Source organism: Idiotropiscis lumnitzeri, chromosome 13 (genome assembly GCF_059441095.1).
Source record: "Idiotropiscis lumnitzeri isolate Australia: NSW breed Sydney's pygmy pipehorse chromosome 13, RoL_Ilum_1.0, whole genome shotgun sequence".
NCBI classification, from domain to species: domain Eukaryota; kingdom Metazoa; phylum Chordata; class Actinopteri; order Syngnathiformes; family Syngnathidae; genus Idiotropiscis; species Idiotropiscis lumnitzeri.
The window spans coordinates 2,489,686-2,504,134 of record NC_142403.1 but is presented as its reverse complement, the minus strand read 5'-3'; the positions used below and the strand labels follow the sequence as shown (position 1 = coordinate 2,504,134).

The 14,449-nt window shown below is 41.9% G+C and overlaps 1 protein-coding gene across 4 annotated transcripts in view; it reads left to right on the top strand.

Moving 5' to 3' along the window:
* LOC148324034 (contactin-associated protein-like 4) overlaps positions 1 to 14,449 on the top strand; it is a 118,643-nt gene that overhangs the window by 69,713 nt on the left and 34,481 nt on the right. For all 4 annotated transcript variants that reach the window (XM_088312557.1, XM_088312556.1, XM_088312555.1 and 1 more), the window contains 6 exons: positions 68 to 174; positions 1,719 to 1,838; positions 3,331 to 3,528; positions 4,312 to 4,474; positions 4,637 to 4,761; positions 6,117 to 6,287. In XM_088312557.1, the coding sequence (XP_088168683.1) occupies positions 68 to 174; positions 1,719 to 1,838; positions 3,331 to 3,528; positions 4,312 to 4,474; positions 4,637 to 4,761; positions 6,117 to 6,287 (884 nt within the window). The remainder of the gene's footprint in view (positions 1 to 67; positions 175 to 1,718; positions 1,839 to 3,330; positions 3,529 to 4,311; positions 4,475 to 4,636; positions 4,762 to 6,116; positions 6,288 to 14,449) is intronic.

Here is a 14,449-nt window from a genome sequence, read left to right as displayed (position 1 = left end):
TTTCAAAACTTATAAGGGGTTCTCTGACAGATTTCTAAGCCTTATTGCTCCCTTGTTTTCCTCTCAGGTGCTCCCCCAGTCACTGTGAACATGGAGGAACGTGTACTCAGTCATGGCGGATCTTCCATTGTAACTGTTCCAACAGTGGATACAGAGGGGCCACCTGCCACAGCTGTAAGCGCCGTATATCTATGAATGCACTGCTTGTTGAAAGTTACAATATATATATGTATATATATATATATATATACAGTGAACCCTCGCTACTTCACGGTTCACCTTTCGCGGGTTCAGTGCTTCGCGGGTCTAAAAAATATTCGGGGGCATTGTAGTTTCGCCGAGCGGCACGACGGGGCGCTGGAGCGGTTAGACGGCCGGCGTGCGCCGAAGAAGAGCGTGGGCGAAGAGGAGAGTGGATGAAGAAGAGCACGTTCCCCCGGACACGATCGGTGGCGACGTTTCGCGCGGTTCGGACCGTACCAGAGCTCCGGCCGGCGTGCGTGGCAGTTAAGCCATAGAGGAGCACCTTCCCCGGGCACGGGCGGTGCCAAGCGGCCCCTAAGTTTAACCGAATGGAAGCTCCGGGGGAGGAGGGCGGGCGTGTGTCACAGTTAAGCCGAATTGGAGCACCTCTTCCGCCCGGGCACGAGCGGAGCGCGAGGCTGTCAGTTATGAATGAATAAATAAAGAATGCCACCTTTCATTTCACAGGGCACACCGGACGGCGTACCAGCAGGTAAAAGTCGGAGTAATTAAATAAATACAAAAAGAATGGCTGGGGAATAAAAAAATAATACATTTGAATAATAATTTGTTTTTTTTTGTTATAACATGAATTTCACTCTCTCTCTCTCTCTCTACCCGTATATATATATATATATATATATACGGCTCTCTCTCTCTCTCTACCCGTATATATATATATATATATATACGGCTCGCTCTCTCTCTACCCGTATATGTATACATATATATATATATATATATATAGTATATTTTTTTTAAGCATTTTTGAAGGTGCGCCGCTACTTCGCGGATTTTCAGTTTTCGCGGGTGGTCTCTGTCCCCATTAACCGCGATAACCGAGGGTTCACTGTACACGCACACACACACACACACAAATAAGAGCTGCATTATTTTTCTTTCTGCTTCCTCGGGGGATGGAAAACTTTCTGTTAAGACGCATTAAGATCAGCAGGCATGCGGAAACATTAGCATTACAGCAAGGCAATATGTATATTAGATGTAAATACACATTTTATATCTCAACATATTGTGAGGACATAATGCAAAAGACCATTATGAAAAAGTAATACAAGCCCCGCAGTGTGGGCAGGGTTTGTATTGCTCCACGAAAAGAAAACACTCACACACAGCAACTGGTGTTCAATTTAGAAGTGTACAATCATATTTCAGCATTACTTGAAAACCTTTTTACTTTTTTCACACCTATAGTATTACCTAATTGAACTTCAGTGCCCTTCATGATCCAAGCTTATCATTTGTTGCACTTGCTCATTTAAAGAAGAAACAATTAGAAAGCTCCTCAGACTTTTATTTTGCATTATTAAATATGTAGAAAGAGACATTGATGTGAAATGGGCACAGTAGAAATGCAATATATTCTTCAATTTAGTCAAACAAATTTAAGTGAGTATTTTACAGGATCCTTCTTAACATTCCAGATATTTTGACCTATTGTCTATTTTACCCCATAGCAAGATATGAGCAGTCCTGTGAAGCATATAAACACAAAGGAAGAACATCAGGACATTATTATGTGGATGTGGATGGCAGTGGACCAACCAAACCTCAACTCGTATATTGCAACATGACAGGTAACACACACACGCACTCACACTGAATGATAAATTCATTAAAGATTTCTTCATTCACACAATTTCAATCTTTTTGCATTTTTTTCTTTGCTAATTAAATTAACTCATTTACTACGAGCCAAAAAATAAATAAAAAATCTTTGCTGTCTTTAGCCGTCAATGGCAGTAAATGAGTTAAATGTGATTTACTCATTTTTATTTGATCTAACTGTTAAATACATTACATTGTCAAAAGTATTCGCTGACCCATCCAAATCATTGGAATCAGGTATTCCCAGGCACTGCACCAGTATTATGTCTCTCCCGGGGCTAGTTAGGGCCTTGACCAATATGTGACTGAGAAAAAAAAAATTATGATACGCACTACAAGCATATGTACGGAAGTGTGTTACAGACAATGAGAAGTAAATATTTTTGACTATAACTATAACTATACAATCTCTCGAAAATATTTGCAAAGTACGTTCGGTTCAAATATATTGATAAAATGTTGGCTAAATGCTAAAAACCAAGCATTTTCCCCCATAATGCCGTGGGGTACTGAGTTGCCCATGTGCAAGTAAAAAGACGTTTTTTTTTAGCATTCAGCCCACATTTTAACAATATGTTCGTACTTGTTTGCAAATTCGTATGAACGTGCATTTACGCTTCCTTTGCGCGCTAATAACGAAAGAGTCATGCTGTTCCTCCCTTCTTTCACAAACAAACAACGGAGGTACTTATAATAATCAGAATTGCTAATGTCATCTGACTTGTCGCCGGGAGAAGTGAAGCCGCCAGCTGCCATCTTACTTTGCCACTGACTCAGCTCGCCTAACTTGAATACATAGATTTTTCTCTGCCATTTTCCAGAGCTGGGCAGGCCGTCCCGGGGCCGAACAGCCAGAGCCTCCGGCCCGGCCGGACGCCCAGTTTTGGGGCGGGGTCAGGGACAGACAAATTTTATGAATAAGCCTGGGGGGTCGAGGCCGGATGGGTCCCGAAATAGCGGAACTGACTGTCAAAAAAGGGTCAAGTGCCCAGCTCTGCCATTTTCACAATATTTCCGAGATCTACAGCAGAAATTCCACATTGTGTAGTATATGATTTTACCAATACGTCTGAGAGAAGCTCGAAAAGCACATTTCATCTGTAAGAACGAAATACATCACGAATGCTTGACAGAGCAGAGACTGAGAGCCAGGCCCTCTCGTCCAACATCAGTGTCCAAATGTGCTTCTGGAAGAACGGTAAATGATTTCCATAAAAACACTCCTGAATTTGTGGATGGCCTTCCCTGAAGAGTTCAATCTGTTATATCTGTAAGGGTGTATTACTGTCGTATTGAACCCTACGTATTAGGAAAGGGATGTCACTTAAGTTCATAAGTAAAGTCACAGCTGGTCAGCGATTTACTTTGGGCAATGTAGTTCCTTCATCTGTTCCCTTGAATTTTCTGCTTCTGAAGCCCTTATCTTACTTGGAAATGGTGTTTCTCATGTGACCACTTAAGACAGGGCATGGATGGTGATCAAGCACAATAATACTGAACGGACCACACTGCATTCAAGTGCTGAGGGAAAGCAACATACAGCCCATTTCCGTTACGCATCAGAAGAGGAACAGTTAGCCGTGATCCTCAAGCGATCAGAGCATTGTGAGCAAGAACTGTCATACTTTTGCAGGAATTCCCGTCTCCTCAACAACCCAGGTGAAATTCAAAAGTTTATGCTTGAGCCCCCATTAACATCAGTTATATTATTGGGAAATTCAATGTACTCAAGATTAGGTAAACCTGCATAAATTAAGCAAAGTCCACACATCTTTGAGCAATTTCACAATTCACATATAAAAGATCATCATCAATGTGTTAAAAGTGATTTTTTTTTTTACACGCCAATATGTTCAGAAATCAGTTGAGGCAAATGGCAAACCTGTATAATATTTGTGATCAGAATTCCTGATGTATATGTGATCAACACAATCAACTGCCAAGCCACAGACTCCTGTGAAAGATTCCGAACACCATAGAAGAGCAAGCCGACAAAAACGAAGTTTGCCCCTCCAAAGAATTGACCTGATATCAGTTAATATCTCTTCTTGTATTCCTGTCTTGTATCCTTTTTAGGTCTTCTTTTTCCGTCAGTCTTGCTGACGTCTGACGTGATACTCACGCTCACCAGTCACTCACCAGACATTTAATATTGGGGGAGATAAAATTACTAGTGGAGATATTATTATGTTTGTAATGTTCTACGTTGGTCATCTCACCACATTCCAAGAGCAGTTCAGAGACACATGCAGATTTTTGTCCTCATCATGAGTAGGGTCCTTTGTTGCAAAAATCAGTATGTTTGTACCCCACTTAGAAATCTGTATTAAAAAGAAAACATGCAATTGTAAAAATAATAAACACAATAATTCTTGTGTTGTGGCTATGGGTGCAATTAATGAATGTGAAAACACAGAACGGTAAATGTTATCTGTGTTTCAGACAATACGCCACTAAGCTGGTGGTTTGGAGGTCAAGCTCCTGGACACATCCAAACACACTGGGGTGGAGCTTTGCCAGGCAGTCGACAGTGTGCTTGTGGCCTGCACAACAACTGTCTCTATTCAAATGTCCAGTGCAACTGTGATGCTGACAATGAACAATGGTGTTGTAATTTGTAATACTCCTATATTCACTGTTGGGTTAAAGCATTTGCATAATATTGACTCTCTTGGCTAAATGATCCATGTCTTTCTTGTGGTTCTTTTTATTTCTTCTCATCCTGTTTTTTTTTTTCTCCTTTTCTTCCACTTTTGACCATCTCCAGGACTAATGACTCGGGTCTCCTCACCCACATGGAGACGCTCCCAGTCCGATCGCTGGTACTGGGGGGGAGCCATGCAGGCTCAGACGCTGCCTACAAGGTGGGACCTCTACGTTGTCATGGAGACAGTAGGTTCCCTTTGTTTGTTACGTGTATGTAATTTTACAACATTGGGAGATTTCATGTGTAGATACAGCCAGGGTTAAAATTCATATTGGCGGGTGTTGAGAAAAACTTTACCACCACTTTGGCAGGTGATGTGTGAGGCAATTGAATCAGTCAGCTATACGAGGTTGTTAGGGATCGGCGGGTGGAGATAGAGGAGGACCCAAAATGCAGGGAAGCCAGGCAAGGGTGACTTAAAGGGAATTTAATTAACCAAAAAAAATACGAAAGGCAAACAAGGTACTTGGAACAAACAAACGTAACAAAGTGCAAAACAACGACGACTAACAAAACGCGGCTGGGGAGAACTAAACTTGACTAGGACACAGGGACAGGAACCAGGGATAAGCGACCGTGACAATGAAGCATGAACCATGAGCTAGGACGATGAACAAAGGGCAACAGTGACATCCAACAAAGGGGCAATGCACCGACGCCGAGTAGTCAGCGCGGGGTGTTTAAATGGCGAGGTAATCAGTAGAGTCAATGAGAAACAAGTGCGTGGCAGGTGGGCGCGTCTCTCCAGCAGCGAGGTAATCAAGGAGTCAACGAGTAACCGGTGCGTGGCTGGTGGGCGCGTCTCTCCAGCCAACACGACACGACAGGACACGCGCTGGAAGGAAACGCCCCCCACGCCAGTTAAGCAAACGTAAACAAAAACATGACATGACGGAAACGGACCATGACAGAGGTACCTTCAATGAGTTTGACAAGTGTGTTGTACGGGTGCACCTGTAGCTGATCACAAGTGTGGCTCATCTTTGTCAAACTATATGAAGAGTCACCTCAGTGCAACACTCAATAAGATGATATTGTGCAAAGGAGGTTGCATGACGTGTTAAAATGGAATCCCGTGTCTGACGAGTTTAAGCCCCTGGTGAGCTGAACTTCAATGCCATACATTAACGCTCCTGGGACCTCAGTGTCATGTCCACTCATTAACTCACGTGTGCATTTATTTTTATGAGGTTTTCAAAAATAAAGCTCTCTAGTGTCAGGAAAAAAATAACTTATAAATTCAATTTCATATAGTTTGATATCAATACTAGTTTAAAATAACCGTGTGCGAAGTTCATAGCTAAGTTATTCATAATGTGAAACGTCTAATCTCGTTGCACACTTGAGTACAATGACAATAAAGGGATTTCTAATCTAATTGAAATACTTTTGTTGACAATTCATCAATGCACACAGCTATGCTTTTGCTCCCATTAGCAGGTTGTCTTAAATTTACTATTATAATCAGATTTAAGCTTGACTCTAAGAAATAAATTGCCCTTGCGACAAACACTTACTGGTGCCATTTTTTGTGTTCCAGAAAGTTTTTGGAATGCTGCACTTTTTGATAAAGAGACATCCTACCTTCACTTCCCTACCTTTCATGGAGAACTGAATGCAGACATCGCCTTTTTATTCAAAACAACATCCTCCTCTGGGGTCTTCCTGGAAAATCTGGGCATCAAAGATTTTATCCGTATTGAACTCAGATGTAAGTGAGAGTTCAGCTCTTTCTCCTGACTCTAACAGTTTCATGTTGTTGCTTTCAATTTTACCTGACAAAGCTTGGCTCTAGCTTCTTCTCGCTTCCATCCGTCTTTCCTTCTTTCACTCAAAAACACAGCAGAGTATGTCTCCAATTTGGCTGATAATGTTAAGCCTGCAGGGTTAGATGTTATCGTATTATTCGGAATAGACATACACCTTGTGGAAGACTTTTTTTATTTATTAGTATTCTTTACAATTCCACAACACTGATGCATTTCTATTTTCTGCACCCTCCACGGAGGAAAGTTGTCAGTCAAGAATCAAAACTGCTGACTTGATCTCTAAATGTGACTACATGCTGTCTAGCAGTTGGATGAATAATGGAAAAGACATGTTTGAGTCACATGCTTATCAGGTCATTTTGAAAATGTCAAAAGAGAAGTGTAAATGCGGCACAGATCATTGTTAACCTAATCCGCCTTAGACGGGGAGCCGGGGAAACAACTAACTTCTTTCTGGGGGATATGCAGACACATAACAAAAATAAAATAATAATAATAATATTTATTTTTTTTTATATGTAGCCTACAAATACAATTTGGGGGGGAACATAACCCTTTTATTTCAAACATTTATTGCACGTTTCATTTTAGAGCCGGTTATTGGCTTAATCAATCTTTATTTAATTTTTTTCATTAATAAGTTACTGATAAGACACTGCATCTGATTAGTGTCCGACTCATCAGATACAGTATTGGAAAAGGGTTTTAGAATGCCCTTATGATTACAATGTCAAATACTATCAAGAAACATTTCTGGGAAGGTTCCTGTCTTAAGAACCTTGTTCAAATGTGCTTGTTCTTATTAGACACACACAGACTCAGGCACTCTCTTTTTATCATGCCACGTTTTCTTCATGTGAATGCATGACACGCCAAGCCCCCCCCCGTAAACCCATTATTGTTCTTCTCATGATCTCTTAGTCTGTAAATACTGTCCAATACACAGCTGCAAGACAACAGTAATTTCCCATTTTACTTATAACTTTTTAGCTTACTTCATTATTTGCAAGCCATGTGTGGCTCTTAATACACTGACACGTCACAACTTACCTCCTGTATTTGAACCATTTTGAAAAGCTGGTTTTCATACCTGCAAAATCTTTCTGCCTCTTTCTGTAACAATGGGATTGTTAGTTTATAGTTATGTGTTCCCAGGGGGACTGTTAAGTTGTTGCACTCCGCACCAGTAGAGCGGAAGTAGAGTGTATGAGAGACGTGCAGTTGACGTTATAATAAAGAATCAGTGAGAAAATGAAAGGGCTCTAACCGTCCATTCTGTATAGTCTTATGACAGAACAGAACGAAACATGGTGGCAGCGGTCTAGTCGCTAGTGGGGACGCGGAAAAGGATCGACAACAATCGTGGGTACGTACTGCCGACGAGCTGAATGAACGGAACGGCGCGGCAGCGAGTGTACTAAACGGACAGAGGACGTTGCAATGGAAGGGCTGAAACCTCCGTCGATGTGGTTGTTGGACTCCGGCGACCTCGCCAAGACATGGAAATGCTAAAATGCCCAGCTTTTGAAAGGAAATGTTAAAAGTGTGGGAAAGAAAATCATTTCGCTGTGAAGTGCAAATCAAAAATAGGACAAGGAGGGAAATGTAAACCAGTGAATGCTGTCACGGAAGAGGATGGAGAAACATATGAGGATATAATGATAATTGCTGGGATAAATGGCAAGGGGAACAATGAAATAGTTCACCAAGTACATGAGCGACTCAACAAGGGACAGCAACTCTTTGCAAGGATGCTGGTAAATGGTACACATGTGCACTTTCAGATTGATTGTGGGGCGACCTGTTACATAATCCCAATAAACCTCCTAAACTCAGACATGTTTGAGTCACATGCTTATCAGGTCATTTTGAAAATGTCAAAAGAGAAGTGTAAATGCGGCACAGATCATTGTTAACCTAATCCGCCTTAGACGGGGAGCTGGGGAAACAACTAACTTCTTTCTGGGGGATATGCAGACACATAACAAAAATAAAATAATAATAATAATATTTTTTTTTTTTATATGTAGCCTACAAATACAATTTGGGGGGGAACATAACCCTTTTATTTCAAACATTTATTGCACGTTTCATTTTAGAGCCGGTTATTGGCTTAATCAATCTTTATTTAATTTTTTTCATTAATAAGTTACTGATAAGACACTGCATCTGATTAGTGTCCGACTCATCAGATACAGTATTGGAAAAGGGTTTTAGAATGCCCTTATGATTACAATGTCAAATACTATCAAGAAACATTTCTGGGAAGGTTCCTGTCTTAAGAACCTTGTTCAAATGTGCTTGTTCTTATTAGACACACACAGACTCAGGCACTCTCTTTTTATCATGCCACGTTTTCTTCATGTGAATGCATGACACGCCAAGCCCCCCCCCGTAAACCCATTATTGTTCTTCTCATGATCTCTTAGTCTGTAAATACTGTCCAATACACAGCTGCAAGACAACAGTAATTTCCCATTTTACTTATAACTTTTTAGCTTACTTCATTATTTGCAAGCCATGTGTGGCTCTTAATACACTGACACGTCACAACTTACCTCCTGTATTTGAACCATTTTGAAAAGCTGGTTTTCATACCTGCAAAATCTTTCTGCCTCTTTCTGTAACAATGGGATTGTTAGTTTATAGTTATGTGTTCCCAGGGGGACTGTTAAGTTGTTGCACTCCGCACCAGTAGAGCGGAAGTAGAGTGTATGAGAGACGTGCAGTTGACGTTATAATAAAGAATCAGTGAGAAAATGAAAGGGCTCTAACCGTCCATTCTGTATAGTCTTATGACAGAACAGAACGAAACATGGTGGCAGCGGTCTAGTCGCTAGTGGGGACGCGGAAAAGGATCGACAACAATCGTGGGTACGTACTGCCGACGAGCTGAATGAACGGAACGGCGCGGCAGCGAGTGTACTAAACGGACAGAGGACGTTGCAATGGAAGGGCTGAAACCTCCGTCGATGTGGTTGTTGGACTCCGGCGACCTCGCCAAGACATGGAAATGCTAAAATGCCCAGCTTTTGAAAGGAAATGTAAAAAGTGTGGGAAAGAAAATCATTTCGCTGTGAAGTGCAAATCAAAAATAGGACAAGGAGGGAAATGTAAACCAGTGAATGCTGTCACGGAAGAGGATGGAGAAACATATGAGGATATAATGATAATTGCTGGGATAAATGGCAAGGGGAACAATGAAATAGTTCACCAAGTACATGAGCGACTCAACAAGGGACAGCAACTCTTTGCAAGGATGCTGGTAAATGGTACACATGTGCACTTTCAGATTGATTGTGGGGCGACCTGTTACATAATCCCAATAAACCTCCTAAACTCAGGCACACAACTGGAGCTCACAGAGAAAGTGCTAGTCATGTATAATAAATCCAGGCTGTGTCCGTTAGGGAAATGTGGGGTAAAAGTGCGAAACCCTCGAAACAACAAATTGTACAGGCTGGAGTTTCTAGTGGTGGACCAAGTGGACAAAATCCCCATATTGGGCAGGAGGGCCAGTGAGGCCATGAAACTAATTAAAGTACACTACGAGAACATCCTTACCATTGATAACATTGTGAAAAAAGAATTAGAACAGGTCAAAGAAGAAGGACAACAGGATTGCATAACGTTGGAGGAAATAAAGACTGAGTTTGGAGATGTGTTCACTGGTGATGGCTGTTTGGAGGCTGAGTATAACATTGAAATAAACAGGGAAGTGCCGCCTGTTAAACTGCCGAAACGCAGAGTACCCGTTTCAATGATGTCGCCACTGAAAGAGGAATTAAAAGATCTTGAGAGAAGAGGTATTATCGCACCGGTTGAGTGTAGCACTGACTGGATAAGTAGCATGGTTACAGTGATGAAACGCAATGGAAAACCGAGAATCTGCATAGACCCAAACCCACTCAATCGAGCGCTGAAAAGAAGCCACTTCCCTCTTCCAATTATTGAGGATATACTCCCGGAAATGGCAAAGGCGAAAATGTTCACAGTCTGTGATGTGAAGCATGGATTCTGGCATGTTAAATTGGGGGAGGAGTCAAGCTACCTCACCACGTTTGCCACTCCATTTGGCCGGTACCGTTGGCTGAGAATGCCGATGGGAATAAGTCCAGCGCCGGAAGTATTCCAAAGAAGACTCATACAGGCGCTAGAAGGAATACCGGGAATATACATCATCGCTGATGATGTGTTGATCACAGGTGAAGGGACATCGCTGGAGAAGCAAGTAGAGACCACGACAACAAACTCAGGTGCTTCCTAAACAGATGTAGAATGCGAAACATCAAATTGAACTTTGAGAAGATAAAACTACGGCGACAGGCAGTGCCGTATATTGGACATTTGTTGACAGCTGAGGGACTGCGGATAGACCCGGAGAAGGTGCGTGCAACCCGAGAGATGCCAAGGCCGACGGATGTCAAGGCAGTACAGAGACTGGTTGGGATGATAAATTACTTGTCCAAGTTTTATGACCACTTGTCTGATGATTGCGAAATATTACGCCAACTTACACACAAAGAGAATGTGTGGGAGTGGACGGACACACAGGAGAAAGCGTTTAATAGACTAAAACACAAAATTGCCATTGCACCCATTTTGAAGTATTACAATCAGGACGAGGAGTTGACACTTCAATGTGACGCATCGGAGACTGGGCTGGGGGCTGCTCTGACACAAGGAGCTTCCAAGATGGTATCGTGTTGAAAGGAGAAAGAGCAGCGATACCAGATTCACTCAGGACTGACATTACACGCCGTGTACACTCTTCTCATTTAGGAGTGGAAGGTTGTCTAAGGAGAGCAAGGGAGTGTGTGTACTGGCAAGGGATGAATGAGCACAAAGACCTTTGTCTCCAAGTGTGACATCTGTAGGTCCGTGGACCCCAAGCAACAGAAAGAGACACTATGTCCACATGATATGGTGTGTAGACCCTGGGCCAAAGTAGGGATGGACTTGTTTTCCTTTCATGATGGAAACTACCTGATTACAGTGGACTACTACTCCAATTTTTGGGAAGTGGATTACTTGCCCGATACGACAAGCAGCGCTGTGATTAGGAAGTTGAAAGCACATTTTGCAAGGCAGGGCATCCCGGATGTAGTAGTGTCAGATAATGGACCACAATTCTCCTCCAAAGAGTTTCGGCTGTAAGTGAAAAGTGGGAGTTTGAACATAGGACGTCTTCGCCAGGATATGCCCAGAGCAACGGGAAGCCCGAGTCAGCAGTGAAAACTGCCAAGCGACTGATGATGAAAGCGGCAGCTGCGAACCAGGATGCATACTTGGCTATATTGGACCACCGAAATACACCGACCCAAGGCTTGGGTACAAGCCCAGCACAGAGACTTCTGAGTAGGCGGACTCGGACTCTTCTTCCTATCAGGGACGCTCTTTTAAAGCCGGAGTTGATCAACATTGCAGAAGGCCTGTGGAAGAACAGTCAGAGACAGGAGAGATACTACAACCGCACTGCGAAAGACCTGGACATCCTTGAGAAAGGAGACACTGTGAGAGTTCAGCCGTTTCAGCGACAAGGAGTCTGGCAGAAGGCGACGGTGCTGAAACCTGCGAGCCACAGGTCGTATGAAGTGGAGATGGAGTCGGGTGGTGTGTTACGGAGGAATCGACGTCACCTCAGGCGTGACCTTTGCCCATCTGCCTCGCCTAAAAAAGCTGAGACTGTGGAGAGTACGGCTGAGGGGGGTATGGAACTATGCCGTGCTGGTGATCAAGTAGCTGTAACGACCAGGTCTGGTTGTCGGGTCATTAGACCTTGATATCTGGAGGACTTCACGGAGTGATGTTTGTTTTGGAACTTTGCGTGAGTCTAGTGTGCTTGTCAGTTCAGGACTGAAAAAAAAAAGGGAAAAAAATTAGAGTTAATGAGAGTAACGTGTATTCTTTAGTTGTGATTACATTTAAATGCATAGTCTTCGATGCTGAAATATGTTGCCGTCAATAAAGGAAGTGGACTTGAAAGAAAAAAAGAAAAGATGTAACAATGGGATTGTTAGTTTATAGTTATGTGTTCCCAGGGGGACTGTTAAGTTGTTGCACACCGCACCAGTAGAGCGGAAGTAGAGTGTATGAGAGACGTGCAGTTGACGTTATAATAAAGAATCAGTGAGAAAATGAAAGGGCTCTAACCGTCCATTCTGTATAGTCTTATGACAGAACAGAACGAAACACTTTCTTTTTCGGTTTTGTTCCCTTGAGCACTTTCTATTTTGCTTTTCCATCTGCAGCATCATCAGACATTTGAATTCTCTCACATACTCGAGGGCGTATGTGTGTGCGCGCGGCGTGCAGGAGTGGGGGGTGCGCTGGTGACAGTGACGGAGCAGAGGGGCGCCTATCAGTGATATGCCTCTATAAGTAGTAGTGATTAAATCAAACCATACCCGTGAAAAAACAGCTGTTTAATACATAAAATGGCCACTCAAAAATGATTTTCATGGCATCCCAATGTGCCACATGAGCCGCGTACATACTTTTTGCGCCTCTGACGGGGAGTCTCACGTCTGATATATATTCAGTGGTGGAGCTAGACTTTTATCTTTGGGGTGGCCAAGGCTATTTCAGGGGGTCCACAGACTATAACAATAAATGCGTTTCTTGATTTATCAAATGTTGAAATTTACATACTAAGCACACAAGAGATTACATTTATGCAAATAGAATTTGCAATTTATTAAAAATTCAGAAAATGGAAATCAATTTGACACCAATTGTTCAATAATGCATTAGTAATTAAATTACAACTATTTTTTACAAAAATGATGAACATGCACCAACACATTTATAGTAAAGGGATCCTGAAGACAATAACTGCAGCTAACTAGCGAGTTTTAGGTAAGTAGACCTACCACCGGGTCCTCTCGGCTGAGCGAAATTCATTCTGGGGACAGCTGGCTCTGGGTCTGGCTTTTGTTGCTCATCGACAGCCTCGTCCTCAGAGGCTTCCGTATCCTCCTTCGATGGAACTATATTTTCTAGTGCAAACAATACAATACAATACAACTTTCTTTATGGAGCGGATTTCACAACAGCTGGAGCTGTGCAACTACCATTAAACAACAACACTATTCAATAACCAACATCTCAAAATACCTAAAACTCAATTTAATGACTGAACTGAGCATGAGACTGTTTCTGTCTGTGCTCTGACCTGGTGATGATGGGCTGTGCTGTATAGTACATTCCCTCTTCGGACTACTCCCAGGAAAGGAGCTGCCACCTGTCTTCTGTGTCCTCCCTCAATGGAACTGCATTGTATAAAAATATAAATATCAGTGGAAGCAAAATAAACAACCACCATTGAAAAACAACACACATAAGTAACCAACACTCCAAAATAAAAAAAAAGAATATATATATATATATATATATATATATATATATATATATATATTAAATAAGAGTTCCTATACATTTAAAATTTCCAGACCCTAATTCCCAGACTTCTCATTTTAAAAGACAGAACTCTAATGTGACATTTGAGTAACAAGACGTGTATCATGTGAATGGATTACGCAATTCAACATGCAAATCATTTGTTATTATTATTCTGAATATTGTATTTAGTATCTCAATAAATTATTTCCAGGAGATTGTAGTTAGGTTGTATATAATAGGATCCAAACAATTTAAGATAATATGCTTCCATACAATTGTTTCCATTTGTCATGCTACCATCGACCTTGAAATATAGAAAATCAAGTTCCATAGTTTCCATACTAGCCTAGAAACCCTGTAACATCCAATGAATCCTGAAGTACGAATGAGACTGCTTCTGTGCTCTGACCTGGTGATGGGCTGTGTGGATCAGATTCTCTCCCCTCCTTATTCGTCCCAGGAAGGGAGCCGCTAGCAGACTTGAATTCTGGCTGTCTGCCTGCCTCATCTTTTCCTGTCTTGGTTCTTTTTAAAAAGAGGTTATAATTCTTCTCCCCCTGCCTTTTCATTCTCATCTGACCCTATGAAAAAATAAGTCAGTTTTGTTAACGTTTCTCCTATAGCATCAGTTATAATCACACAATGTTATTAAATCCTTACTTTTAGCCTGAAAAAGTCAGAGCAAATCAACCACCGTCGATCA